The sequence below is a fragment of the Pseudochaenichthys georgianus genome, chromosome 17 (assembly GCF_902827115.2).
Source record: "Pseudochaenichthys georgianus chromosome 17, fPseGeo1.2, whole genome shotgun sequence".
Classification (NCBI taxonomy): Eukaryota; Metazoa; Chordata; class Actinopteri; order Perciformes; family Channichthyidae; genus Pseudochaenichthys; species Pseudochaenichthys georgianus.
Window position 1 is genome coordinate 39,313,299 of NC_047519.1, and position 27,342 is coordinate 39,340,640.

A 27,342-nucleotide genomic window follows, 5' to 3' on the forward strand; every position below is an offset into this window, starting at 1 on the left:
CATATCGACTGTAAAAAATGGATTAAATTCATTTAAATAAATTCAGAAATTGTGTTAAAATGTGCTACATAAATAAACGTGTCTTACCTTGCCTTACGTTCTCCCGTTACAGATTACTCAAAATATCCTTCGTTTTACTGATAATCATCCATTTTGCAGTCTAACTTTATATACGTAGGCTACTCATAACTCTGTAAACAATCATGTTAGGTCCAAAACCGAGTACAAAATCTTCGTTAAATCAATTTATTTCAATACATTCCAATACACTGAAAAACGATGTGCTACTTGGCTGTAAAATCATTTCTGTTGACAATTTAAAAAAAAGGAAGACAATTATTTCGCTTGTTGTTAACGAAGTGCATAACGAACGTGAAAGTAGGCGGGAGTGATTAATCTCGAGGCACCTCGCCACTCTTTGACGATAAAGTGAGCCGTTGGGCGACATTTTGGGCACAGCATCATCAGCGCTGACGTGAGCAGGGCTGTCATTACTGTAGTGACGAGTCAAACTACGTATTATTCGGTAAGTCACTGCAAAGCTGTCACAATTTCTCTCACCGCCTCTCGAGAAGATTCTATGTGCAAACACGTCTAAGAGGCCACACTTTGCATTAAAACTGTACTTTAACAACATGAATCAGCGAGTCAACACGGAGTTACAAAATGTTCTCAGGCTGTTTCCTTTCTGTTCAAGTTTACAGAGACGGGTCAAGTTAGAGAAAAAGAAGATGGAGACCGGAAGTTGTCTTTTCAAAATAAAAAATATTTATCAACGATTTTTGTTCCAAATCCGTTTTGGATATAACTTTGGTTGTGTCTAAATAGTGTCAATAAAATTATATACAGTGTCACATTATATGCTACAATCGTAAAAAAAGAAGTGGAAACTTTAAAAACGTTTACTACTCAACTACATTTATTTTACAGATGTATTATTTTTTGACACAAAATAAAAGGGAAAACCTTTCAAATATACGATTATTTGTCATAGATTCAACCATCCACCATTATATTTAGGTAACTTTACCATGAGTTACCACAGATTTTGCTTTATTTTTTACTTTATAAGGCATACATGAATCCCCTGACTTTCCTCTATTGGAGATAAATAAAGAATGCCTTCTTCTTGTTCTTGTTCTAATTTGTAATCTCTTTGATTACATATTTGCATTATCATATTTCGCTCTCTTAGTTCCGGATAGTAGACAACATTATTTTGAGAAAGCGTTAGAACAAACCTTTATCAAGCCCTGTGGTTGAAAATAAGGGCCCCACATGTGTTCATTTTGGAAATAGTTGGACTACGACCTCCTGGTTTTTGTGAAGTTGGTGTTGACATCGGTCTTTGTGACCTATACCATTAAAACTAAATCAGTATCTAAACTATGTGTACATTTAAACACATGTAAAACCATTTGATCCCTTCTCTCTCATCACTCGAGTGTGTAACGTTATTTTAGTCTGCCAGCCCCTCCGGGTGCCTGCCACACAAAATGAGCATGAGGAATGGATTTGTCACACTGAATAGACAATCAGTGCCAACAGAGATCTTCATTCAGATTTATTTGACTCACAAGCAAACCCTGGAGTCTATTGGACTGAATTGAAAGTTTCCTCATTGTGTTCAGCTACTCTGACAACACATTTCATGGAAAGATCTTCATTAACATATATTATTATTGTGTTTTTTAATAATGTTTTAGAATCAGACTCTGGGAAATGACCACATTTTTTTTACTTTAAATTCCACTGAACTTTGGTTCTTGACATGTTGGAAACACAATTGAAACCTTACATGCAATATCAATGAAACAGACGAACAGATGAAATAACTACTTTGAGGTGGCTCAGAAAACAAAGACCAGAAAACCATTTATATGCAATATAAACACTTGTTTGCAATTGTACAGTGCTTTAATCACTTTATGTAAATAATACATTTGTTTCATAAATGTCCCCAAACGTATTTTTTATGTCCCTATACTTTAATATGCTATTTATATCACGCAGTTTACTTAATTTGCTGCTACACATTTTTTTTGCCATGGTTATGTACATATTTGTCTTTATTTGTTTTATTTGATACCAATGTCTGCTTTTATATTGCTATTGCTTGCCTTTTTTTACCTGCTATGCCACTTTTGCTGTAACACTATATATGTCCCTGCTGTAGAACTAATACAGAAATTCTGATTCTGGGTTGATCTCTGAAAAGACAACATTAATAATAATAATAATAATAATAATACATTTTATTTCGAGGCACCTTTCAGGACACCCAAGGTCACCTTACAGTGCATTTAAAAGTTAAAACAGCTAAAACAAAAACGGAACACAATTTAAACGAACCGACAAGGCAATACAGCAGCATAAAAGCATAAAACCGGCAAGACAAGAGTGTGGAGTGACGGAGTGAGAGGGGGATCTGTGATAGCAGGTTGAATGTGTTTTAGAGTGAGGAGGCCAGTTTAAACAGGTGGGTTTTGAGGTGGGATTTGAATGTCGTGATGGAGTCAGACTGTTTGATGTGTGGAGGCAGAGAGTTCCAGAGCCCGGGTGCGGTACAGCTAAAAGCCCTGGCTCCCATGATGCTAAGGCGGGAGGTGGGGACAGTCAGGAGTCCGGCTGAGGATGAGCGCAGGGAGCGGGAGGGGGTGTATTCCTGGAGGAGGTTTGAGAGATAGGTGGGGGTGAGGTTGTTGAGGGCTTTGTATGTAAGCAGAAGGTTTTTGTAGTCAATCCGGTGCTGAACAGGGAGCCAGTGAAGTTGGATGAGGATGGGGGTGATGTGGACAGACGATTTGGTACAGGTAATGATCCGGGCAGCCGAGTTTTGAATGATTTGGAGTCTGTTGAGTAGTTTTGTGGGTAGGCCAGAGAGGATAGCATTACAGTGGTCAATCCGGGATGTGACAAATGCATTAACCAGGATTTCGGTGCTGGATTGTGAAAGGGATGGGCGGAGTCTGGAAATGTTGCGGATATGGAAGAAGGCAGTCCGGGTGATGTTTTTTATGTGGGGTGCAAACGAAAGGGTGCTGTCCAGGATGACGCCAAGGCTTTTGACTTGGCTGGTGAAGGATACAGGGAAGCCGTCGATCATGATGCTTGGGGGTGGGGTGGTTAGGATTTTGGAGAGGGTGTTCTTTGAGCCGATGAGCAGGGCCTTAGTTTTACTACCATTTAGCTTCAGGAAGTTCCTGCTCATCCAGCTCCTGATATTCTGGAGGCAGGTGGTGAGGGAGGTGGGCGGGAGGGCGGTGTTGGGTTTGGTTGAGATATAGACTTGCGTGTCGTCAGCATAGCAGTGAAAGTGGATGCCATGGTGACGGAGGATTGTGCCTAGTGGGAGGAGGTAAATGATGAATAGGAGTGGACCCAATATTGACCCCTGGGTGACACCCAGTGAAACAGGAGAACACCCTGACCTGTGGTTCCCCAGCTGGACAAACTGTGGTCTGTTGGTAAGGTAGGAGGAGAACCAGGAGAGTGCAACACCAGTGATCCCAATGTCAGCCAAGCGTTCCAGGGGTAGTGGGTGGGAGATTGTGTCGAAGGCAGTGGTGAGGTCGAGGAGGATGAGGATGGTGAGCAGTCCAGAGTCAGCCGCACGGAGGAGGTCGTTGGTGATTTTAACCAGAGCTGTTTCGGTACTGGAAGGGTTCATGGAGGTTGTTTGAGTCGAGGTGGGACTGGAGTTGAGCGGCAACCACCCTTTCAAGGGTTTTTGAAATGAAGGGAAGGTTGGAGATGGGCCTGTAGTGGTTAAGGTCAGCTGGGTCAGCATTGGGTTTTTTGAGGGTGGGTGTGATTGCAGCCATTTTGAGGGTGGGGGGGTACAGTTCCAGAAATGAGGGAGGAGTTAATTATTTTTGTAATCATGGGGGAAATGGACGGCAGACAGGCTTTGATGAGGGTAGTGGGGAGGGGATCAAGCTGGCAGGTGGTGCATTTGGCTTTGCAGATGAGCTTGGAGATGGTGGCTTCTGATGCTGGAATGAAGTTGGAGAGGGTGCTGGTGGGTGGTTGGACCGTGGTGGCCATCCAGAGTGGGTCCGTTGAGGGGGCGCCTGATGAGGCCAGCTGTAGGTGGATGTTGCTTACTTTGAAGCTGAAAAATTGCAGAAAGTCAGTGCAGCGTTCAGGGGAGATATTAGGAGGGAGGGTTCTGGGGGGCTGAAGTAGGTGGCTAACTGTTGAGAAAAGGGCTCTCGTGTTACCGGTGCCAGTGCTGATGAGGTTGGAGTAGTAGGTGGATTTGGCAGTGGAGAGGGCGTTCTTGTAGTGATGTAGGTGATCAGCAAAGATTTGGGTGTGTACTGATAGTCCGGTCTTTTTACACAGCCGTTCAAGTCGACGACCAGTTGTTTTGAGCCGTCGAAGATCGGAGGTGAACCAAGGAGCGGTGTGGGCAAAGGAGACTGTGCTGGGTTTTGACAGGGGCCAGGGCGTCAAGCGAGGAGGACAGACAGTCATTGTAGTGACTCACCAAGTCAGCAGGGGAAGAGGATGCAAGAGGGATGGGGTAGGAGTTGATCAGGGTGGTGAGATCTGTGGGGTCGATGTGTTTGATATTTCTGAAGGAGATGATCCGTTCTTCTTTAGCTTTTGATCGGGGGGCGTGAACCTCAAAGAGCACAACTTTGTGGTCAGAGATAAGAAACTCGGCATCGGTGACATAGGTAGGAAAGTTAACATGTTGTGTGATACTAAGACAGTCGAGGAGTGAGATGAAGTCATTGGCAAAAACACTGGATGGGTCGTCAATGTGGATGTTAAAGTCTCCAGTGAGAATAACAGTGGGGGACATTGCACAGTATACAGATGTTAATAATGAGGAAAATTCAGTGAGAAAAACAGCAGAGGGTTTTGGTGGTCTGTAGATGGTGACAATAATGATGGGTTTGGGGCCTGAGAGTTTAACAGCTAGACATTCAAAGGAAGAGTGATGGGGGACAGTGACAGCAGTGACTTTGATGTCCTTATGGTAGAGCAAGGCGAGACCACCCCCTCTCCCGGTGTTGCGGGGTTTACACATATAGGCAAAGCCCGTTGGAACGGCTTCATTTAACTGGGAGAAGTCATTAGGCTGTTGCCAAGTCTCGGTGAGGCATACAAAGTCAAGCTTTCTGTCCACAATGAGCTCAGAAACCAGCAGGGCCTTACTGGTGAGAGATCTTACATTGAAAATAGCTAATTTCAAGTAATCAAATGGCGTATAGGTGGCTGCTTTGGGCAGTGGGGATAACACAGTGTGATTGACAGTGCGAGGGGGGCGGGGCTTAGTGGACCAGAAGGAGCGAATGTATGTGTTATTGTTGTGTTGTGTGTCCAGCGAGTTTCGACCAGATCGATGGACATATCTTGGTCGTTTGAGGAGAATGTCACGGTGGGCAAGCAGAACTGTGGGGGTCTTGAAGTTTGATTAGGAATGTGTTTGTCTGTCAGTTTGTCTATAGGTGAGGGACTATGGACGCCTCAGTTTCTCCTCAGTTGGACGGCAGTTTGAAGGACTCCGATGGAGAGGAGAACCACAGTGACGACAGTTCCTCTTCTGCAGATCCTGCTCAGGTAGACAAAGTACATTTCATTTACAGAGAAGGGAGAAGGTCTTGCAGGGCGTCAGTGTCTTCTCACTTTATACATTTTCATCTATAGAGCACTTTTTAGGGTACTCAAAGACACTTTACATGCAAACATTTATTAAAAAAACAACATTAAAACAACACACTTGGATGTTCATGGAAAATGTGTGTAACATAAGTTCAGCATATCATGTTTAGCTTATGATACAACATTCCAGTCTATAATGTTTGACTGAAGATGAAGTTCTGTACTTTTACACCACATGTTATTGCGGTAATATAGTTTTGACGTCTTTGTTTTTTTAAAGCGTGATGGTCTGGGTTTGTGCCTCCAGGTGTCGGTGGAAGGAGGGTCTCCAGGAGTGATGGTGGTCCAGCTGAGTGATGGTCAGATGCTTCAGGTCCACGGGGTGATCCAGGCCCCTCAGACCTCCGTCATACAGGCCCCACCCGTCCAGACCGTGCAGGTGAGAGCATCAGACGCATCGGCCATGATCTGGACCAGCTTCAAATTATTATATATGTTTTCATACTTTATTTTTAAGTCGTTGACACATTACAACAAAAAAATAACAAACAACATATAGGTCACCGGAGGCAATACATTACATGAATATGTTCACAGCAATTAGTCCAGCACCATGGGGCACCGTCCCCCAAAACGGGCTCACAACAAATGAGTGTTGATTCCAGTCCAGCATAAGAGGCTAGTAGATGTACAAAACAATTGTATGGTGGTCATGCAAGACAATCGCACACAGGAAACCAGGAAGAAGCCACAGATCCACTGTACCAGAAAGGAAAATCACAAAAAACGCTTCAAAGTAAATGTATTGTTCTTTTTTTCAGGCCTAGCCTCAAGTCAAGAATCAAGTCATCGAGGACGTGTTCTGGACATTTCTCAAGTCTCAAGTATTTTATTTGAAAGGATTTGACAAAAATCAAGATGAGTCTCAAGTCATTTACGCCAAATCTACTTTAATCTACATGGAACTGAAGCCATTATACAGTATACATGTAATCTCCCTTCAAAGCCACCAGACTCCATTGACTACACTTCAGCTCCCAGAACTAAAAACCTTTATTGAGTTCATTAACGTGGCTTTTGTCTTTTATGGCGCATTTCCACTACACGGCCTCGCTCGGTATGGCTAGGCCTCGTTAGGACTGGCTCACTTTATGGCGCATTTCCATTACAGTTTAGGAACTGGGGTAGTATCTATAGTAACGCAGTGTAGGCGGAGCCGTGACGTCATCTTCAATGAGAACCCCAGAAAAACAACACGGCCGTTAGCTCTTAGCACTCAGAGCTCACAGCTCCTCATATCTGTTCAGAAACTAGACAGAAGTTAAACAAGTCCAAACCACAGACTGCCTGTGTCATGGAGAATACAGTCGCTGGGTTATTTATGTCTGTATAGGCCGTTGCTGTGAGTGTGGACGGTCGGAGCATATACAACGTTAGCTTAGCCGATCTCCATTTAGACAACGCGCATTTTAAAAGGTTTCTCGCCTGCCGTCTGTCTGCAGACTTGTCAAAGCACTAATTCATGGTTTTTACTAACCGGTATCAGTGTGTTGTTACTTCGGCATCATTTTGAAACGTGTATTACAATTAAATCACGGTCAAATATGTTCATCTTGTTGTAGTTGTAGCCCCCTTGCCAGCGATTCTCTCTCTAGTTTAGCATACTCAGCCCGACTCAGCCTGGTTGTTCCTGGTCCTAGAACCACGATTTGATGGGGCCAGAAATCTGTGAATTAGGACCCGCTAGCCGGTACTAGGCCAAGTGGAAACGCAACCAAAAACGGGCCCCGCACGGCTCGGCATGCTTAAAGCGAGCTCCGCGCTGCAGTGGAAACGCGCCATTAAAGGACTAGTTAGGACTTTGTTTCTTGAAATGAAGGGCATGCCAACCTCCATCCACTATGGGTTATACACGAACAATGGATAAGTACCTTATACGACCCCACTTTAAAACATCCAAACTACCCCTTTGAGTCTCAAGCTAAAGAACAAAGACATGGGAAGTCCTCATGTTAATGTCTTGAGTTTTATTTAAATAATGAGAACAGTTGTCTACAAAAATGGAAGTTGTGATGTCAAAGTGAGTGCGATAGTGAATGAGTATTTACATACCAGTTATGCAGAGTATGTGTTAATAGGATTGTTGATGTGTATGAGGTGTAAGCTCCTCAGTCCTTCAGGAGATGTGTTCTGGTCAGGAGAAACCGGGTAACACTGAACAAAAGTCACTATGGGATTGTTCTACTAAACAATGTGGAGGTGCTTCAGTATTTCCAGCACTTGAAAAAATTGTTTTTGGATGCGAAATTAAATGTTTTTCCCTGTTGCGGGTATAGACAGGCAGACGCACTAAAACAATACTGCTCCACTTCTGCTTCTTTCACCTTTTTTTGCGAAAAGACAGGCGAAAAACAGTCCAATCGGGAAGAGTAGTGCAAGTGCGATTTCTGATCTGAAGTAGCGTAGAAATTGCGACGGCAAACCTAGTAGAAATGGGGTCAACACCTTACACTGTTCCTACACTGCCCCAAAATCTGTGACCATGTAGCAGCAGATCTTCTCACATGTGCTTCTTGATTTGCAGAGCACATGTAAATAGGTCACAACGCAGATCAAAGCTGTGAACTAAGTGAAAATGCAGACGTCAACATCAAAGTGGTTTTGTTGACTGATTTCCAATTACTCTGTATCTCATATCAGTGAGTTTCATCAATAACAAGTTCCATTTAACTGGGGAATTGGCTGATATTTCACGGCAATATTTAAATTGTCATAGAAATGAATACACTGTGTCACTGACTCAGTTGTGTTAAACCAGTTTATTATTTGCTTTCAACATTTGGAGGCGGATTCCCAGGCAAAGAATAGTTGGAAACATGACACAATTAATCTCATTTTGCTTCTTTTATCAACTTCTGCTTTGCGATGGTAACCCTGACAACCGTATGCTTAACTTCCACTCCCATAATTATCAATAAAAGCATGTATGTAACCTGGCATCTATCAGACTCCTCCTTTGTCGTTTACCAGGGCCAAAGCAGCCTTTGTGTCGATAACAACTACGCACCAGTGTGAGTCATAAAAGCGTACTGATTCATGACGAGTAATCATTTCCAAATGCATGTTTGTTATTGTTCCAACAATACCCTTTGGGTCACTTTGACATGCGCTGTAAAGACTCTGTTGAGAATTGTTTCTTTGATGTCATTTCTTATGAGAAATACATCCCAGTTTACTCACAGACGTCTGCGTGGGAAAGCAGCACCTCAGTGATGGCATAAATCACCAGAGAGGTTACTAGGGATGTCCCGATCACCTTTTTTTGCTCCCGATCCGATTCTGATTATTTGATTTTGACAATCTGCCGATACCGATTTTTCCCGATCCGATCTTTATGCAATGCATTAAGAGAAAAAAAGGTAACAGATAACGGCTGGTCATCCAACGCGATGAATTCAGCTATTTTGGCTGTTATTGTGTTGGCCTTTTCTCTGTTCTGGGGCAGTTTCTCTTTCCTTTTAAAAGTCTCTGAAAGTGTCGGTTGTTTCCGTGCCGTTACCCGAGTGGCCGCTGTGTACTCGCCGTGTTGTTGTTGGTGCCTTCGCTTTCAATTTTATAATACTTCCAAACTCCTGACATTTTCTCTGTCCCGACTCCCGAGTCACCAGCTGAACGTAGCCTCTCGTTAGCTTGCTGCTACTATTAGACACTGCGCCCACTCTGTTGCCAGATTTCAGAGAAATAAGCAACCAGGTCTGAAAACAAGCCCAATGAAAGCAACACATACATGATGTTGTGTAATTTTAAACCAAAACTAAGTCCTCAGGATGACTTTAAGACGTGAACATGGTCATTTTTGTTTTGCAATATTAAAAAAAAAAAAAAAAATCCCGATCCCCGATTTTTTGAAAATCACGTGATCGGCTCCGATCCCCGATCACGTGATCGGATCGGGACATCTCTAGAGGTTACTATATTGGACTACTTTTAAATTCTGCGTGTTTTTATGTTTCAGATTGCCAGTGTAGCAGAGCTGGAGCCCGACCAATCAGAAACAGACACTCAGAAGAGGCGGGTGCTTCTCTCCAGGCGTCCGTCTTATCGGTGAGAGACGTCAACAGAATGATGAAGAAGCACAAAGTGTGTGAAGAGTTACGTCTTGATAATGTTGAACTGTCTCTGTGGACTCACTTCATTTGACCTCTCTTCTCCCGCAGAAAGATACTGAACGAGCTTTCGTCCGATTCACCGGCCGTTGCTAAAATCGAAGAGGAGAAGATGGAGGAGGAGGAGGAGGAGGTGGTGGTCTCTGCTGCCGAAGCAACAGTGCCCACCTCCATCTACCAGACCAGCTCAGGACAGTATAGTCAGTACCAGTCAATCAAACTTCATTCATATCGCACTTTACAGAAAAGGCGCTTCACAACCAAGAACAAAAAACTACATAAAATCAATACTACAGATAATAATCCAAGTATCATAACTTACAGATTGATATTATTATTATTTTTAGGGGTTTTCCTTTCCTGTAGATTGTTAAATAGGTTTTTGTGCATGTAAATGGTCTGGAAAGGGTAAAATCCCTATGTTCCACCCCCCCCCCCACCAATCAGAGCAGACTGGGCTCTGGTTTCAGACAGAGGGTGAAAAGAGGTGCTGCAGCACAGGCAGTATGAGAAAAATAAAGAGCTTTTTGAACATTAAAGCATGGAGACATATCCCAGTAGCAATATTACAGGGTCCCCGTGACCCAGCATCAGGTCAGTGTCACCATGTTAATATTTAATTTCCTGTAAAAAGCAGCAAGGTAGACGAGGCTTTCGGCTAAATCGCAGGTTTTTAATCAGTTCACTAAATGGCTCCGAATCCAAAAGTAATCAGCCTTGGTGCTGTTGCCATGGAGAACATGCATAACAACCACAAGCACAAATCCAAGCTCCAGCATATTCCAAAAGCCCTGTTAATCAGGACAGAAAAATAATCCATTTTATGTGCTGCACTTGCCCTGAGCAGGTCGTGTTTAAAAATACTCTGGTAAAAGTAAAAAGTACCCATAACTAGCAGCTGCTTTAAAGAGTACCTGACCTCCCTTTATATTAATAGAACAATAATGTCATTGTTAGCTAATGAATGTTTCCATGCTGAACAACGGCAACATGACAACGTTTCCATTGGTCCCTCTTCTTTAGAGAAGACCAGGGTTGCTGTCGGATAATCCAAAAATCAGCTCCTATCGTCTATCCCTATCTCCTATTCCTTGACCTCTGAATGAACCGTCACAGGGTTAAGGGATAGTGGATAGGAGAATTCAAAAGGACTTAGGAGAAGAGACTGCGGTACTTTAGAGAACTGTAGTTTCCATAGTTTCCCCACAGCAGCAGACGCACATTCATGACGTCCGCTGGCGCATCATAAACACGTCGGATAGTGAAAGTGCATTCGGATTCTCTAAAGTACTGCAGCCTCTTCTCCTAAGTCCTTTTGAATTCTCCTATCCACTATCCCTTAACCCCGTGACGTTTCACTCAGAGGTCAAGGAATAGACGATAGGGTTAGAATTTAGGAGCTGATTTTTAAACTATCCGACCGCTAGAGAATTCGAACAGCACTTATCATGGCTGCCACTGAGGGACTTCCGGGTCATTTCACTCCGTTAGGAAGGTTCCTAAGCTAAATTGACTATTCGACTTCAGCCCAGGAAGTGATGGATACACGGATCGTGTTCAAATCAATAGGCACGCAATGACTTTAAATAATAATGATCACGCCACCAAACACACATTCAGACTAAAGGAACCAGCTGTTTGGGAAATGAGAGAAGTAGAAAGTACAGGTATTTGAGTTCAACATGTAAGAAGTAGAAAGTACAGGTATTTGAGTTCAACATGTGAGAAGTAGAAAGTACAGGTATTTGAGTTCAACATGTGAGAAGTAGAAAGTACAGGTATTTGAGTTCAACATGTAAGAAGTAGAAAGTACAGGTATTTGAGTTCAACATGTAAGAAGTAGAAAGTACAGGTATTTGAGTTCAACATGTAAGAAGTAGAAAGTACAGGTATTTGAGTTCAACATGTAAGAAGTAGAAAGTACAGGTATTTGGGTTCAACATGTAAGAAGTAGAAAGTACAGGTATTTGGGTTCAACATGTAAGAAGTAGAAAGTACAGGTATTTGAGTTCAACATGTAAGAAGTAGAAAGTACAGGTATTTGAGTTCAACATGTAAGAAGTAGAAAGTACAGGTATTTGAGTTCAACATGTAAGAAGTAGAAAGTACAGGTATTTGTGTTCAAAGTGTAAGAAGTAGAAAGTCGTCAGAAAAATAAGTAGTGGAGTAAAGTACTGATACCAGAAAGATGTACTTAAGGACAGTAACAAAGTATTTGTACTCCACTACTTCCCACCTCTGACTGCAGTTTAGTAATCACTGACCTCTGACCCCACACAGTTGCGATCTCTCAGGGGAGAGCCATCCAGTTGAACCCCGGAGTAGAGGCCCTTCAGGGGGGCGGGGGCCAGACCCTGACGGTGGGTAGCTCCTATCCAGCCGGAGACGCCCAACAGCAGATCTTCCTCCAGGGAGGACAGATGCTCCTCCAAGGTAGGACTCAGATGATTTAAAAGGTCAAAGGTCATGAGCAGGACCTGTGAACTCACGCTTGCTATTTCTTGTCATTATAAAAGTGATTTCTTTCTGGTTGTTTTGTACAAAAAAAAGCATTTGTTTAAAACAATGAATCCAATATCACGGATGCTGATGACGATGACCTAATATTTTATTTTGAAGAAAAATTCATGCTAGATGGGGTAGGACCGGTTTATTCCCATTTCGCCCCTTCCCATTCCGCCCCTTTCCCATTCTGCCCCTTTCCCATTTCGCCCCTTCCCATTCTGCCCCTTCCCATTCCGCCCCTTCCCATTCCCACCCTTCCCATTCTGCCCCTTCCCATTCCCATTCCGCCCCTTCCCATTCCCATTCTGCCTCTGCCCATTCTGCCTCTGCCCATTCTGCCCCTTTCCCATTTCGCCCCTTTCCCATTCTGCCCCTTCCCATTTCGCCCCTTCCCATTCTGCCCCTTCCCATTCCGCCCCTTCCCATTCCCACCCTTCCCATTCTGCCCCTTCCCATTCCCATTCCGCCCCTTTCCCATTCTGCCCCTTCCCATTCTGCCCCTTCCCATTCCGCCCCTTCCCATTCCCATTCCGCCCCTTCCCATTCCCATTCTGCCTCTGCCCATTCTGCCTCTGCCCATTCTGCCCCTTCCCATTCCCATTCCGCCCCTTTCCCATTTCGCCCCTTCCCATTCTGCCCCTTCCCATTCTGCCCCTTTCCCATTTCGCCCCTTTCCCATTCTGCCCCTTCCCATTTCGCCCCTTCCCATTCTGCCCCTTCCCATTCTGCCCCTTCCCATTCCGCCCCTTCCCATTCCCATTCCGCCCCTTCCCATTCCCATTCTGCCTCTGCCCATTCTGCCTCTGCCCATTCTGCCCCTTCCCATTCCCATTCCGCCCCTTTCCCATTTCGCCCCTTCCCATTCTGCCCCCTTCCCATTCTGCCCCTTTCCCATTTCGCCCCTTTCCCATTCTGCCCCTTCCCATTTCGCCCCTTCCCATTTTGCCCCTTTCCCATTCACCCCCTTCCCATTCTGCATCTTTCCCATTCCCCCCTTCCCCTTCTGCCCCTTCCCATTCTGCCCCTTTCCCATTCTGCCCCTTTCGCCCCTCTCCCATTTCGCCCCCTATCTCATGAAGCCCCAACAACAGCCTCTGATTCGTCAACAGACTTCATGCAAGCTTCATGGGTTGCATCATTAGATCTATAAACTCCATAACCCTAAGACCCACGACCAAGCAAAACAAGTATCATTTCTTATGTTGCCTAATGTAAAAAAGGAAATGGGAAAGGGGCGAAGTGGCAAGGGGGCGAATTGGGAATAATTTAGGGGCGAATTGGGAAGGGGTGAGATTGGAATAATTTAGGGGCGAAGTGGCAAGGGGGCGAATTGGGAATAATTTAGGGGCGAATTGGGAAGGGGTGAGATTGGAATAATTTAGGGGCGAATTGAGAAGGGGCGAGATGGGAATAATTTAGGGGAGAATTGGGAAGGGGCGAGATGGGAATAATTTAGGGGCGAATTGAGAAGGGGCGAGATGGGAATAATTTAGGGGAGAATTGGGAAGGGGTGAGATTGGAATAATTTAGGGGCGAATTGGGAAGGGGTGAGATTGGAATAATTTAGGGGCGAATTGGGAAGGGGTGAGATTGGAATAATTTAGGGGCGAATTGAGAAGGGGCGAGATGGGAATAATTTAGGGGAGAATTGGGAAGGGGCGAGATGGGAATAATTTAGGGGCGAATTGAGAAGGGGCGAGATGGGAATAATTTAGGGGAGAATTGGGAAGGGGTGAGATTGGAATAATTTAGGGGCGAATTGGGAAGGGGTGAGATTGGAATAATTTAGGGGCGAATTGAGAAGGGGCGAGATGGGAATAATTTAGGGGAGAATTGGGAAGGGGCGAGATTGGAATAATGTAGGGGCGAATTGGGAAGGGGCAAGATGGGAATAATTTAGGGGAGAATTGGGAAGGGGCAAGATGGGAATAATTTAGGGGCGAATTGGGAAGGGGCGAGATGGGAATAATTTAGGGGCGAATTGGGAAGGGGCGAGATGGGAATAATTTAGGGGAGAATTGGGAAGGGGCAAGATGGGAATAATTTAGGGGCGAATTGGGAAGGGGCGAGATGGGAATTATTTAGGGGAGAATTGGGAAGGGGCAAGATGGGAATTATTTAGGGGCGAATTGGGAAGGGGCGAGATGGGAATAATTTAGGGGCGAATTGGGAAGGGGCGAGATGGGAATTATTTAGGGGCGAATTGGGAAGGGGCGAGATGGGAAAGGGGCGAGATGGGAAAGGGGGGAAGTGGCAAGGGGGCGAATTAGGAAGGGGCGAAATGGGAAGGGGCGAAATGGGAAGACACACACCGGTAGGACCAGAAACGTTGTTAAGCTTCTTCTTGCCCCTTTTGAACATGACAGAAACTATCTGAGAATTTTTTTTTTTTATACCTTGAACGTTTCTTTTAATTTTTAATTTTGCTTCTCTTTGTTATAATTATTTGTTCTAACATGTTCAATAAATTGACTAATAATAATATGCACCTCAAGAATTGCATTGTGGAACATGGAAGGAACCTGATTACTTCCATGAGGAACAACATCCCTGCGCTGACATGGGACAGATAGAGGCCGAAATGAAAATCTGTGTGATTCCAATTTAACATGATTGGGATTGGGAACATGGGATTAACACCAAGAGAAAAAAGAGGGATCGTGTCAAACATGATGTACTGGATGCACTCACAACCATGGGTGCCAGCACATCAACAGCAAGGCGGAGAACACTCTTTGTTCACTCTTTAATAATGTCCGTATGAGTAGGAATATTATTATGACAAAGCATACTGATCGACTTTATCCTATAACAGGTGTTCTTAAGGTGTCTTCATTTGACAAGAAACTAGGCTTTGATTGGGTTTCTATCCGTCCCTTTTTGGGGTTTGGTATGGTTTCTATACTTCTAGCTTTCATAGTGACATATCCTTGAACACGTATCTGGATAAGGATAAAACATTTACATTTACATAAACACAAAGACCTTGTCATCGTGGATATCATTTCAGCTCACTGAATACTGACAAATAAAATACTGGAATTCAAGTAGATTGGAAACGACTTAAACACAGATAAGTGTGCCGTATCAATAATACAAGTCAGAAGTGAGCTGACACGTCTCTATTTCAGTATATTACATTTGACCCGAGCACTTATTCTACAACACTCAAAGAACAAATGCTTTGGTCTCTCCTGTAGTATTTGAAATCCAAAAACCAGCATTAACAGGATTTGTGAATTAGTGGTTTTGCTCTTGACCTGCCAGCTTTCTAGATCAGTGGTTCTCAAATGGGGGTACGCGGACCACTAGGGGTACGTTGGAGTACTGCAGGGGGTACGTGAGATTTATTTTATGTTAATGAAAAAAAAAACGTAATTAATGCATTTAAACAAACTACTAATAGTAGATGAACTACTTTCTTCAAAGGTTTACAGAAACTCTGGATAATAAAATGGGAACAATAAACGGGGTGCTCTATTTTCCTCTCCCTCTCCTGACAGCCCGTCAGTCTCGTGCAGCTCACTGAACCTGTAATAAGTGACCCGACAGTAAAGAATACGTATATGTATAACTAGTTTAGCTAGTTCCAGAGTAGATAAACTAGCTAAGTGTGTTAGGTCTAACTCTTAGTGTATTTTCCTCCGCTCAACGGTCCGTCACAGCAGCGGAGCTGTGATCATGCAGAGCTGCGTGTTCTCCGTCAGCAGCAGCTGATCTGATCTCTCTCTCGCGTCCGGTTATACTTCACTCGCATTTATGTTCAAATCCATCAGATCGAGATAGATCTAGTTAATGATTTGACTGCCTGCTTATCAAAGGACCTAAACAATAAGCGTTGCTTGGCAACGGCGTGTGGCCGCAAAGTATAGCATATGTTTATATGAGGGGTCAAAATCCCATGCTCATAAAATGCTCATATATATTTTTCTCTTCGTTCCCCACGCCCCTAAATAAATAAATATACTAATTTTAGGAAAAGTAAGGAAGTTTGAGCAGTGTGGGTTTTATGTGAACAGAGTTAAACATATTTCAAAACGCGAAGTGTAATAACTGCAGTTTGCCTCCCTGTCAGAAAGACACAGATCCTCAGTGAAGCTCAAGCCCATGTTTCACTACATTAAGTACAACTTATTAAAAAGATCAGTTCAATGCAGCTAATGTCGTCTCAGTGTTATCGCATGATGTTAAAATTGGTTTGCCATGAATTTAGGGATGGATTGTAAACATTTGAAATGTAGCATTTAAGTGTTTCTCAGTTACTGTTGTTGTTTTAATAAATCAGACACTGATGGTGCAGCGCTGTACTGTACCTCTTTATATAGGCATTCTGTCCCTAACCGTTGTTTTTGCGCTGATCAGGGGGGACTTGGCTGAATTTCTTTTTCAAAGGGGGTACATGAGTGAAAAAAGTTTGAGAACCACTGCTCTAGAAATCTGTCTGGGTACCAAAGAAAGAAAGAAACTGAAGCGTTGACTTTAATTAAATGGATTATGTCAACAGATTTCACATAACTGTTTTAGGTCAGTTGAAAGCAATAACATCAAGTTTGAATAAGAAAGATTAGGTTCAACTTGATATTATTGCTTTCAACTAACCTTATACAGTTATATGAAACCTGTTGATATAATACATGTAATTAAAGTCAGTGTTTAGACCAGCGTAACTTTGTTTGGCTCCACGGTGATTTTCCACAAATCCTGTAAGAGTTCATCTGAGGTCTGGGGCTGAGGTAATCTCAATAAAACTATTGGAGTTATCGGAAATATAAAGCGCATCACTTCCTGTGTGGCAGAGACTTTCCCAGCAAAACCCATCAGTCAACGGTGGTTTAAACAGAACATATATTTTTTCTGTTTTTACGTACCTTTTGGCATCTTACACAAACATTTTCATTTTGCTTACCGTGTTTCCATTTTTACTACAACTGTATCAACACAGTTTATACTTAGAAAGAAGAAGAAAACTACAATTAAGATACAAGAAAATGCAAAAAATCAACAACAAAAACTAAGAAATATTGATTTAAAAAAAATATATAAAAAAATACAAATAATAATAATATTTTTTTTAAAGGGGGGGATACTGGGATGATTCAGAAGGTGTGTGGACATTTGGATCACTTCCTTTCATATAATATACAGTAATAGCAGAGTTTAATAATAGAACAGTTAATCAGTTTAAAGTCTTAATAGATATGTTAGTTGTTCCATCTGATAGATTTCCCACAGCTTCTCAATTAAAAACATACTCTCTTCACACAGGCTTTATTAAATAACTGTTTTGCTGAAACCTTGTTTTCGTGGACATGTTGTGACGTCTTTAAAGTAATTATCTTTAATGTCTCCGTCATTCCTCCTTAAGACTCAACAACAAAAAGTCCAATCACGGTGCTCAACAGTTTGCACGGCAGCCGCTTGGGACACAATATCCTCTTGTTTGTCGAGCGTCTCTCGAGTTGCGTCACTCAGGGCTAAAAATACTCCACTACCAACCCCCCCCCCTCCCTCCCTCCTTTCCTCCCTCCTCCCTCTCTGCCCGGCGCACATTGTGTTTCGCCCGTCTGATCCTCGTAGGGGAGGGGGGGGAGGAACTCTAATCCTGAGTGTTGTACTGACTTCAGCAGGCAGCGATGATGTCATTGTGATGTCAATGCCTGTAATTGTAATCGTGCAGCAAAGTTGACGAGCGGCCGCGGCGGTGCGCGCAGAGCTGAGCGGGGAACGGCAGGAGAGGAGACCGAGAGGTTGCGGTTAAAGGTAGAATAGAAGAGTTTCCGTGCTGAGGTGTTCTGCTGCCGCGGGGCTGGATTATTGGAAACAAGAGATGGCTGTCACTGGGGATGAGACCGAGTCAGGTAGAGTTGCTCTCATTCAGGTTTCTCAAAGTCACTTTTCTCGTGGATTGTTGTGCCGGTTTCACAGCGATGTTTTTCTGGGGTTACAACCAGCAAGCAGGCGGCGATACGAACATGTTGCTATGGTATTTGGATCGTTTTCCCCAGTATAAGAGCACGACCTTTCCACAACATTTGAAATGAAACTTTTACTTATAGTGCATTGTGAAATGTTGCACACGATTCTGTGCTTCCTATTTCACCACAGGACGAACACTGGAGACCGTTTAGGGTTCTGTTTTCCTCGAAGTGAAACTAAAAGCCGATCAAAAGAAAAAGCGCTTGGTGAGCTTGCTCGACTATGTTCCTGTCAGTGTGTTTCCCGCTGTCACACACACACACACACACACACACACACACACACACACACACACACACACACACACACCACAACACACACACACAACACACACACACCACACACACACACACACACACACACACACACACACACCACACACACACACACACACACACACACACACACACACACACACACACACACACACACACACACACACGCGCGTACATAGAGTCTGTTCTGTGAGACGGCTGTCAGGCAGAAAGGCTAGAGAGAGAGAGAGAGAGAGGGGGGAGGGGGGTGGGGGTTTGTCGGTTTGACGTCACTCCAGTTTCCTGGAACCGAGGCCAGGCAGGGAAGAGAGAATGCAAAACGGGCGAGTGAGACGCACACACTGACGTCAGCGCAAGTCACTCTGTTATCACAACGACACAGAGAGAGAGAGAGAGAGAGAGAGAGAGAGAGAGAGAGAGAGAGAGAGACGTGCGAGTGTGTGTGTGTGTGTGAGTTTACACCTGCTGTGACTGCTTCTTTGTGTGTGTGTGTGTGTGTGTGTGTGTGTGTGTGTGTGTGTGTGTGTGTGTGTGTGTGTGTGTGTGTGTGTGTGTGTGTGTGTGTGTGTGTGTTGTGTGTGTGTGTGTGTGTGTGTGTGTGTGTGTGTGTGTGTGTGTGTGTGTGTGTGTGTGTGTGTGTGTGTGGAGAAGAGAGAGGGGGAGAAACTTCTCAGGAACAAAGTGAAGCAGAGAACTCGTCGAGGCACAGCGGGCAGAGCTGTTCACGGTTGAGTCATTTTTTTTGATGACTCAACTCAAAGCAGCGTCAACCGCATCCAGAAAGCAGCTTCTTTAGTAGCCGTGTTTCTGACTTTCAACTACAGGTCACCAGCCGAGATGAGTCCTTGGTCATAATGAGGTGATTCAAGAGCAGGATGTGTATTAGAGCACACAGGGACTGCTAGAAACCACCAGTGCTGCGTCGAGATGTGGAACTGAATAATACTGTCTCTCAAAAGAGGACTTTTTTTTTTTGGAGCCAGCATCTAGTGGCCATTAGAGGAACTGCAGTTTACGGTTTAAGGTTTCACTTCTTCATTGTCTTTTTATTTCTTCATTATTATTTCTTCACGCTTTTAATGGCAGCCTCGTAACGGACGGGCTGTAGACCGTACAGAATAATCAGCATTTTCTGTCACTTCATTCGGCAATATTGTGTCGATGATAACCTTTCGCAAAGACGCAAATGAAGACGCAAATGAAGACCGTTCACAAAAGAATGGGGAAGGGACAGAATGGGAATGGGAGAAATGGGAAGGGGTGAAATGGGAAAGGGCAGAATGGGAAGGGGAGAAATGGGAAGGGGTGAAATGGGAAGGGGTGAAATGGGAAAGGGCAGAATGGGAAGGGAGAATGGGAAGGGGCAGAATGGGAAAGGGCAGAATGGGAAGGGGTAGAATGGGAAAGGGGCAGAATGGGAAGGGGAGAATGGGAAGGGGCAGAATGGGAAGGGCCGAAATGGGGAAAGGGGCAGAATGGGAAGGGGGGAAGGGGCAGAAGGGGAAGGGAGAATGGGAAGGGGCAGAATGGGAAGGGCCAGAATGGGAAGGGGAGAAATGGCAAGGGGTGAAATGGGAAGGGGTGAAATGGGAAAGGGCAGAATGGGAAGGGGAGAATGGGAAAGGGCAGAATGGGAAAGGGCAGAATGGGAAGGGTAGAATGGGAAAGGGGCAGAATGGGAAGGGGCAGAATGGGAAGGGCCGAAATTAAGGGGCATGGGAAGGGGGAAGGGGAAAGGGAAGGGGAGAATGGGAAGGGGCAGAATGGGAAGGGCCGAAATGGGAAAGGGGCGAATGGGAAAGGGCCGAAATGGGAAAGGGCCAGAATGGGAAGGGCAGAATGGGAAGGGGAGAATGGGAAGGGGCAGAATGGGAAGGGCAGAATGGGAAAGGCAGAATGGGAAGTGGCGAAATGGGGAAGGGGCAAATGGGAGGGAGAATGGGAAGGGGCAGAATGGGAAGGGGAGAATGGGAAGGGCAGAATGGGAAGGGGCAGAATGGGAAAGGGCAGAATGGGACGTGGCAAATGGGAAGGGGCAGAATGGGAAGGGGCAGAATGGGAAGGGGCGAAATGGGAAGGGGCGAAATGGGAAGGGGGGGCCGAAATGGGGAAGGGGGCAGAATGGGAAGGGGAGAATGGGAAGGGGCAGAATGGGAAGTGGGAAGGGCAGAATGGGGAAGGGCCGAATGGGGAAGGGGCAGAATGGGGAAGGGGGGAAGGGGCAGAAGGGGGAAGGGGAGAATGGGAAGGGGCCGAAATGGGAAAAGGGGCGAAATGGAAAGGGCAGTATGGGAAAGGGGCCGAAATGGGAAAGGGCCAGAATGGGAAGGGCAGAAATGAGGGGAAGGGCCAGAATGGGAAGGGGGCAGAATGGGAAGGGGAGAATGGGAAAGGGCAGAATGGGAAAGGGCAGAATGGGAAGGGGTAAATGGGAAAGGGCAGAATGGGAAGGGCCAGAATGGGAAGGGGTAGAATGGGAAAGGGGCAGAATGGGAAGGGGCAGAATGGGAAGGGGTAGAATGGGAAAGGGGCAGAATGGGAAGGGGAGAATGGGAAGGGGCAGAATGGGAAAGGGCAGAATGGGAAGGGGTAGAATGGGAAGGGGAGAATGGGAAGGGGCAGAATGGGAAGGGCCGAAATGGGGAAGGGGCAGAATGGGAAGGGGGGAAGGGGCAGAAGGGGGAAGGGGAGAATGGGAAGGGGCAGAATGGGAAGGGGGCCGAAATGGGAAAGGGGCGAAATGGAAAGGGCCAGAATGGGAAGGGCAGAATGGGGAAGGGGAGAATGGGAAGGGGCAGAATGGGGAAGGGGCAGAATGGGAAGGGCAGAATGGGGAAGGGGAGAATGGGAAGGGGCAGAATGGGAAGGGGCAGAATGGGAAAGGGCAGAATGGGAAGTGGCGAAATGGGGAAGGGGCAGAATGGGAAGGGGCAGAATGGGAAGGGGAGAATGGGAAGGGGAGAATGGGAAGGGGCGAAATGGGGAAGGGGCAGAATGGGAAGGGGCAGAATGGGAAGGGGAGAATGGGAAGGGGAGAATGGGAAGGGGGCAGAATGGGAAGGGGAGAATGGGAAGGGCAGAATGGGAAAGGGGAGAATGGGAAGGGGAGAATGGGAAAGGGGCAGAATGGGAAGGGGCAGAATGGGAAGGGGAGAATGGGAAGGGGATAATGGGAAGGGGCATAATGGGAAGGGGAGAATGGGAAGGGGAGAATTGGTAAGGGGCAGAATGGGAAGGGGAGAATGGGAAGGGGCAGAATTGGAAGGGGCGAAATGGGGAAGGGGCAGAATGGGAAGGGGAGAATGGGAATGGGAGAATGGGAAGGGGACAACACTTTGTTGTCACAGGAAATGAATCTGCTCAGGCAGGACGGAGAGAGCGGTAAGAGCTCTTGGCTGAAGTCGCTTTCTAACAACCTCTGGTGAAAATAAATCATGTTAACTTTCATTCAAAGTTGAAAATGCATTCTGTGTTTAAAGAGATATTAAATTCAATTGGAGACATTTGAGAAAAATAAAAGTTTGTGAATCCTGTTTTTATTATTCAAGAGGAATCAGGGCAACGGAACGTCACTGGACTGCAGGTGGTTAATGTCTTCGTGCATCTTTCCCGACAGCTGCCACGGGAGACATCCCCGCCTATCAGCTGCGTTCACCAAACTCCGGCCTGGCTCACAGCATCATGATGGCTGCGTCGCCCGGCAACATGCAGAGCCCCCCCCCACCGCACACTGAAGCCATCACCCTCAAGAGGGAGGTCCGCCTGATGAAAAACAGGTAGGAGCTGCTGCTGCTGGCGATGAAGGGAAACGAGCTTCATTAAACTATTAACAAAATACAGACACTGAGGCTTCATCACGCGGAAGAGTATTTAGAGTGCTAATAGAGGATGATCCGGAAGGTTCAGAATCAGAATAACTTTATTCGTCCAGGGGAACGTTACATTGTTGCAGCGGAAAAGAGCCAAAGACAGCTTAATGTTAACTAAGAAGCATGAAAAAGTAGCAAAGATAAAACAATTATAATAAAAAAGATCCACAGGTATACGACCACGGGTCACATGACTTCACGCCACCTCCGATAAGCTAAAGGTGGCTAACGTTCGGCGTTTCATTTAGACACTTGTTAGCATCCGTAATTTTGAAGACACATAGAAGCTACTTTTAGCCAGACACATCTTTAAGAAATAAACTAAATCAATCAATCAATGTTTATTTATACAGCCCAATATCACACATGTTACATTTGTCTCAGTGGTCTTCACAGTGTGTACAGAATATCAGTATGACAATACGACACCCTCTGTCCTCAGACCCTCTGTCCTTAGACCCTCTGTCCTCAGACCCTCTGTCCTTAGACCCTCTGTCCTCAGACCCTCTGTCCTTAGACCCTCTGTCCTTAGACCCTCTGTCCTTAGACCCTCTGTCCTTAGACCCTCTGTCCTCAGACCCTCTGTCCTTAGACCCTCTGTCCTTAGACCCTCTGTCCTCAGACCCTCTGTCCTTAGACCCTCTGTCCTCAGACCCTCTGTCCTCAGACCCTCTGTCCTTAGACCCTCTGTCCTTAGACCCTCTGTCCTTAGACCCTCTGTCCTTAGACCCTCTGTCCTCAGACCCTCTGTCCTCAGACCCTCTGTCCTTAGACCCTCTGTCCTTAGAATCTCTGTCCTTAGACCCTCTGTCCTCAGACCCTCTGTCCTTAGACCCTCTGTCCTTAGAATCTCTGTCCTTAGACCCTCTGTCCTTAGAATCTCTGTCCTTAGACCCTCTGTCCTCAGACCCTCTGTCCTTAGACCCTCTGTCCTTAGAATCTCTGTCCTTAGACCCTCTGTCCTTAGAATCTCTGTCCTTAGACCCTCTGTCCTCAGACCCTCTGTCCTTAGACCCTCTGTCCTCAGACCCTCTGTCCTTAGACCCTCTGTCCTCAGACCCTCTGTCCTCAGACCCTCTGTCCTTAGACCCTCTGTCCTTAGAATCTCTGTCCTTAGACCCTCTGTCCTCAGACCCTCTGTCCTCAGACCCTCTGTCCTTAGACCCTCTGTCCTCAGACCCTCTGTCCTCAGACCCTCTGTCCTTAGACCCTCTGTCCTTAGACCCTCTGTCCTCAGACCCTCTGTCCTTAGACCCTCTGTCCTCAGACCCTCTGTCCTCAGACCCTCTGTCCTCAGACCCTCTGTCCTTAGACGCTCTGTCCTTAGTCCCTCTGTCCTCAGACCCTCTGTCCTTAGACCCTCTGTCCTTAGACCCTCTGTCCTCAGACCCTCTGTCCTTAGACCCTCTGTCCTCAGACCCTCTGTCCTCAGACCCTCTGTCCTTAGACCCTCACATCGTACAAGGAAAAACTTCCAGAGAAAACCCACAGTTTAAAGGGAACATGGGAGAAACCTCAGGGAGAGCAACAGAGGAGGGATCCCTCTCCCAGGACGGACAATAGATGCTGTGTGTAAATTGAAAAGATAATACATTTGCAGCATAGGTAGTCCAAATGTTTGGAAATACATGTGTCTGTAATAAGAAGATGAATCCACGAGGATGTCAACATCCTGTGGGAGCCATCAGGGAAGTGTGTGATGAGAGTCAGGACCACAGTGATAGAAGCTTTTGTTAACCATAGATCTCATTTCAGAGTGTAATCAAAGACACATTCACAAAACCGTTGAGTTCGAGATGAAGTAACCGTTAGTTGTAAAAAAAAATAAAAAAAAAAGACTAATTCCCGCAGCTCTCTATGGCTTTAAGAGTCTTACTTCCTATCCTGCAGCCACTCGGTCAGAGGTTACTTCTCCAATTAGGGAATCTCATTTTGGGACAAAGTGATTTCGCCGGTCAATAGTGGAAGTGTCTCGACTGGTTTGCCAAAGCAACAAGACAGAAATACTGCAAAAGGTCGAAGCGGCAGCGAACTGCTTTTATGGATGTGCAAATGTTTAATTGATCGTTCAGGATTGATATAGGGAAATACTGACGCACATGAACACAAGGTTGTCAGGGAGAACACGGACAGAACAGCAGGCGCGGCTGAATAATAGAAGTCCCTTGCATTCTGCATAGCTTGCATTGTTTCTGGGGACTGAATTGCATTTTCATCAAACATGTCTCCCCTCTCTTTCCTCTCCAGGGAGGCGGCCAGAGAGTGCCGCAGGAAAAAGAAAGAGTACGTGAAATGTCTGGAAAACCGCGTGGCCGTGTTGGAAAACCAAAACAAGACCCTGATTGAAGAGCTGAAAGCACTGAAGGACATTTACTGCCACAAAGCAGAGTAGCGGTTTGTGGTCATGAGCTGAAGACAGTGGCGTTTACAAGCTGCGACAGCCAATAGAAAAAAAGACTGGAACTACTTTGACCGTCTCTGCTCACTCAGGCCTGGGTTACGCTGAAGTGTTTCGGGGGGGGGGGGGGGGGGGGTTTAAACAGCTGGAGCTGGCCGGTTTTCGCTCTTGTTCGTATCTTGTGAAGACTCAAGTGTCGTTGATGTTGCTTTTGTGCACCGGCCAATGAGAGCCAGCTGACGACGAGGAACAGGACGAGGAGATACGGGCGCTTCCTGAAAATGTACCGTTTGGAGTACAGAGATTCACGGAAAAACATTGGCGAGTCAGCCAAGGTCGCTCTACCAGCAGTTCCTCTGAGGAGACGAGGTGCCACTGTCAGCTGCAACTCGTCCCCGTTTTCCTGATCAAATCTGCAGCATGTACGCTTCTGTCCGCGGCTATTCCACGCATTCCTTCACCCTGAAGAGCAAGACATGTCTTCAAGTCACTTAAGTAACGTCCTGGAGTCGTTTTCAGACACGTTTTTGATTTGGTTTCAAAGAAAAAAAGAACATTTGCGATGAATATCCTTTTATTTTTAGCAGACGACACAGAATATAATATATTTTAAAGAAATAGAAAGGGGCATTATCTGAATCAAGTTATTTTAAAGTGAGTCAAAGCACAGAAAGTACCAAAGCGTCCGTGTGGATATTATCAGAATGTATATTATATTACGTTTATTTTAAGAATTTCACTCCACAAGTTTATTGTATATTCTGCAAAGCATCATCTCGCTTTACTGTCACGCAAGCTTCAGTCTTATTTTTCAAATTATGGATATCCATTGTGTTTTAAAACTGTATTTGATTATGGCTGGATATTGAAATGCTCTGTTTAAAGGGCGATGCCAATTTCTCTTCTCTTTTTTGTATGTAAAGATTTTATTTGAATGATAATATATCCTCTTGTGTTCCTGTTTCTGGTGATTTTGAAAAGTGCTTGCTTTCTCTGTTTCTGTAGTTGTCGAGTTTGTTCCGATAAATATATTTTATTGAAGAAAAGAACACCTCCTAATGTAACTCATCACGACTGCCAAAGCTCTTTTAGTCAAAGACAGGTCTTTAACTACAGTTTGCCTCGGTGACAACACGGTGATTCATCCTGCGGTCGTCTTGTTGTGTAACAACCAGATGACCGCTATGTTTTGTATTCACAGATAAATAGCCATTTTGCGAAAGTCTACGAAAACACAGGTGATAAATCAATTCAGGTCTTTTCTTGATCTCAACGCGGTCAAGCTGATCCGGTTGTGGATTCTTGCTGTTTCAACCCTTTTACCAGTTGGTCTCCTCTCAGTTTACTTCCTTGTTTGAATTGTAAAACCAAAACTTATTTTTTTGTTTGTCAAATAAAGTATTCAAATGTGACATCGCTGTGACTTATTGCTCACCCCACACTTTGTATTCAGTCTACCGTGTTGTGTACTGTTTCTATTTTGTTCCATGCTCAATGCTTGGAGCGCTTCGGGATCTGAACTCAGATATGAAGTGCGTTGAAAATTAAACACATTATTATTATTATTACTCGTCTTAAAATTAAAGGTAGGGTCAGGGCCGTCCCTCCCTACGGGCCGATCATGCAGACTGCGTGTGGCCTCAACTGGCGGAGGGGGCCTCAACTGGCGCGGCATGGTTTCGCCGTGGCTCCACTAGCCCCCCCCCTTCAGAAATACTTTTTGTTATATTCCATGGAATGCTTAACATCCCGATAGCAATGAATACATTGAATGGTTTGACAATAAATCCAGAAAGAAATATCATCAGTGGAAGCCGTGGCGCTGTAAAAAGCACGACCAATCATCTGAGCCGGCCCGGCTAAAGTAACTGGATGGCCTACCTGCCTGTCAGCCTTCCATCGGGGCACACACTTATCTCGTGCCCTCATTGGTCATGTGGCGTTCGTGTGTGTTGGGGGAGGGGCTCTGTGAGGAAGTGGCAGATTTTTATCGGCTGTGTATTTTCAAATTCTAGCGCACTCGAGCTGGTTTCTCCATTCTTACCTACCCCACCTTTTTAAAGGGATTAAAGGCAAAGTTGGCTACAAAATGTTTTGTTGAACGATAGTGTCAGGATTTGTTGTACTTTTAAAATACAATTTTGTTATGAAAAGTTAGAATGTTTTTCTTATATTGCATCCTCACTTAAAGGTGGGGTAGGTAAGTTTGAGAAACCGGCTCGAGAACGCTAGAATTTGAAAATACACAACCGGAGAAAATCTGCCACTTCCTCACAGAGCCCCTCCTCCAACACACGAACGCCACATGACCAATGAGGGCATGAGAGAAGTTTGTGCCCCGATGGAAGGCTGACAGGCAGGTAGGCCATTGTTGTACTTTTTACAGGATTACGGCTTCTACAGATGACATTTTTTAATGGATTTATTGTCAAAGCACTTCAGATATTCATTGCTATCGGGATGTTAAGAGCATTCCATGGAATATAACAAAAAGTGTATCTCGAGCCGGTTTCTGAAACTTACCTACCCCACCTTTA

General features: G+C 45.1%; 1 protein-coding gene across 2 annotated transcripts; it reads left to right on the forward strand.

The window, feature by feature from the left end:
- Positions 1-436: 436 nt before the first annotated feature.
- On the forward strand, positions 437-26,217 carry crema (cAMP responsive element modulator a). Of its 2 annotated transcripts, XM_034104642.1 has the most exons (8): positions 437-526; positions 5,452-5,574; positions 5,924-6,055; positions 9,632-9,720; positions 9,834-9,982; positions 12,063-12,215; positions 22,155-22,314; positions 24,655-26,217. In XM_034104642.1, exons 2-8 carry the CDS (start codon positions 5,473-5,475, stop codon positions 24,797-24,799), a joined length of 930 nt encoding a protein of 309 aa, XP_033960533.1. In that variant the 5' UTR covers positions 437-526; positions 5,452-5,472; the 3' UTR covers positions 24,800-26,217. The 2 variants fall into 2 exon arrangements, with proteins under 2 accessions (XP_033960533.1, XP_033960534.1); XM_034104643.2 differs by lacking the exons at positions 437-526; positions 5,452-5,574; positions 5,924-6,055; ... (1 more) ...; positions 9,834-9,982; positions 12,063-12,215 and adding an exon at positions 17,832-18,145.
- Positions 26,218-27,342: the final 1,125 nt, after the last annotated feature.

Coding starts and splice junctions, on each gene's coding strand:
- crema (XM_034104642.1), top strand. CDS start 5,473: ATGGACGCCTCAGTTTCTCCTCAGTTGGACGGCAGTTTGAAGGACTCC. Junction 6,056..9,631: donor CACCCGTCCAGACCGTGCAG/GTGAGAGCATCA, acceptor TTTATGTTTCAG/ATTGCCAGTGTAGCAGAGCT. Junction 22,315..24,654: donor GTCCGCCTGATGAAAAACAG/GTAGGAGCTGCT, acceptor TTTCCTCTCCAG/GGAGGCGGCCAGAGAGTGCC.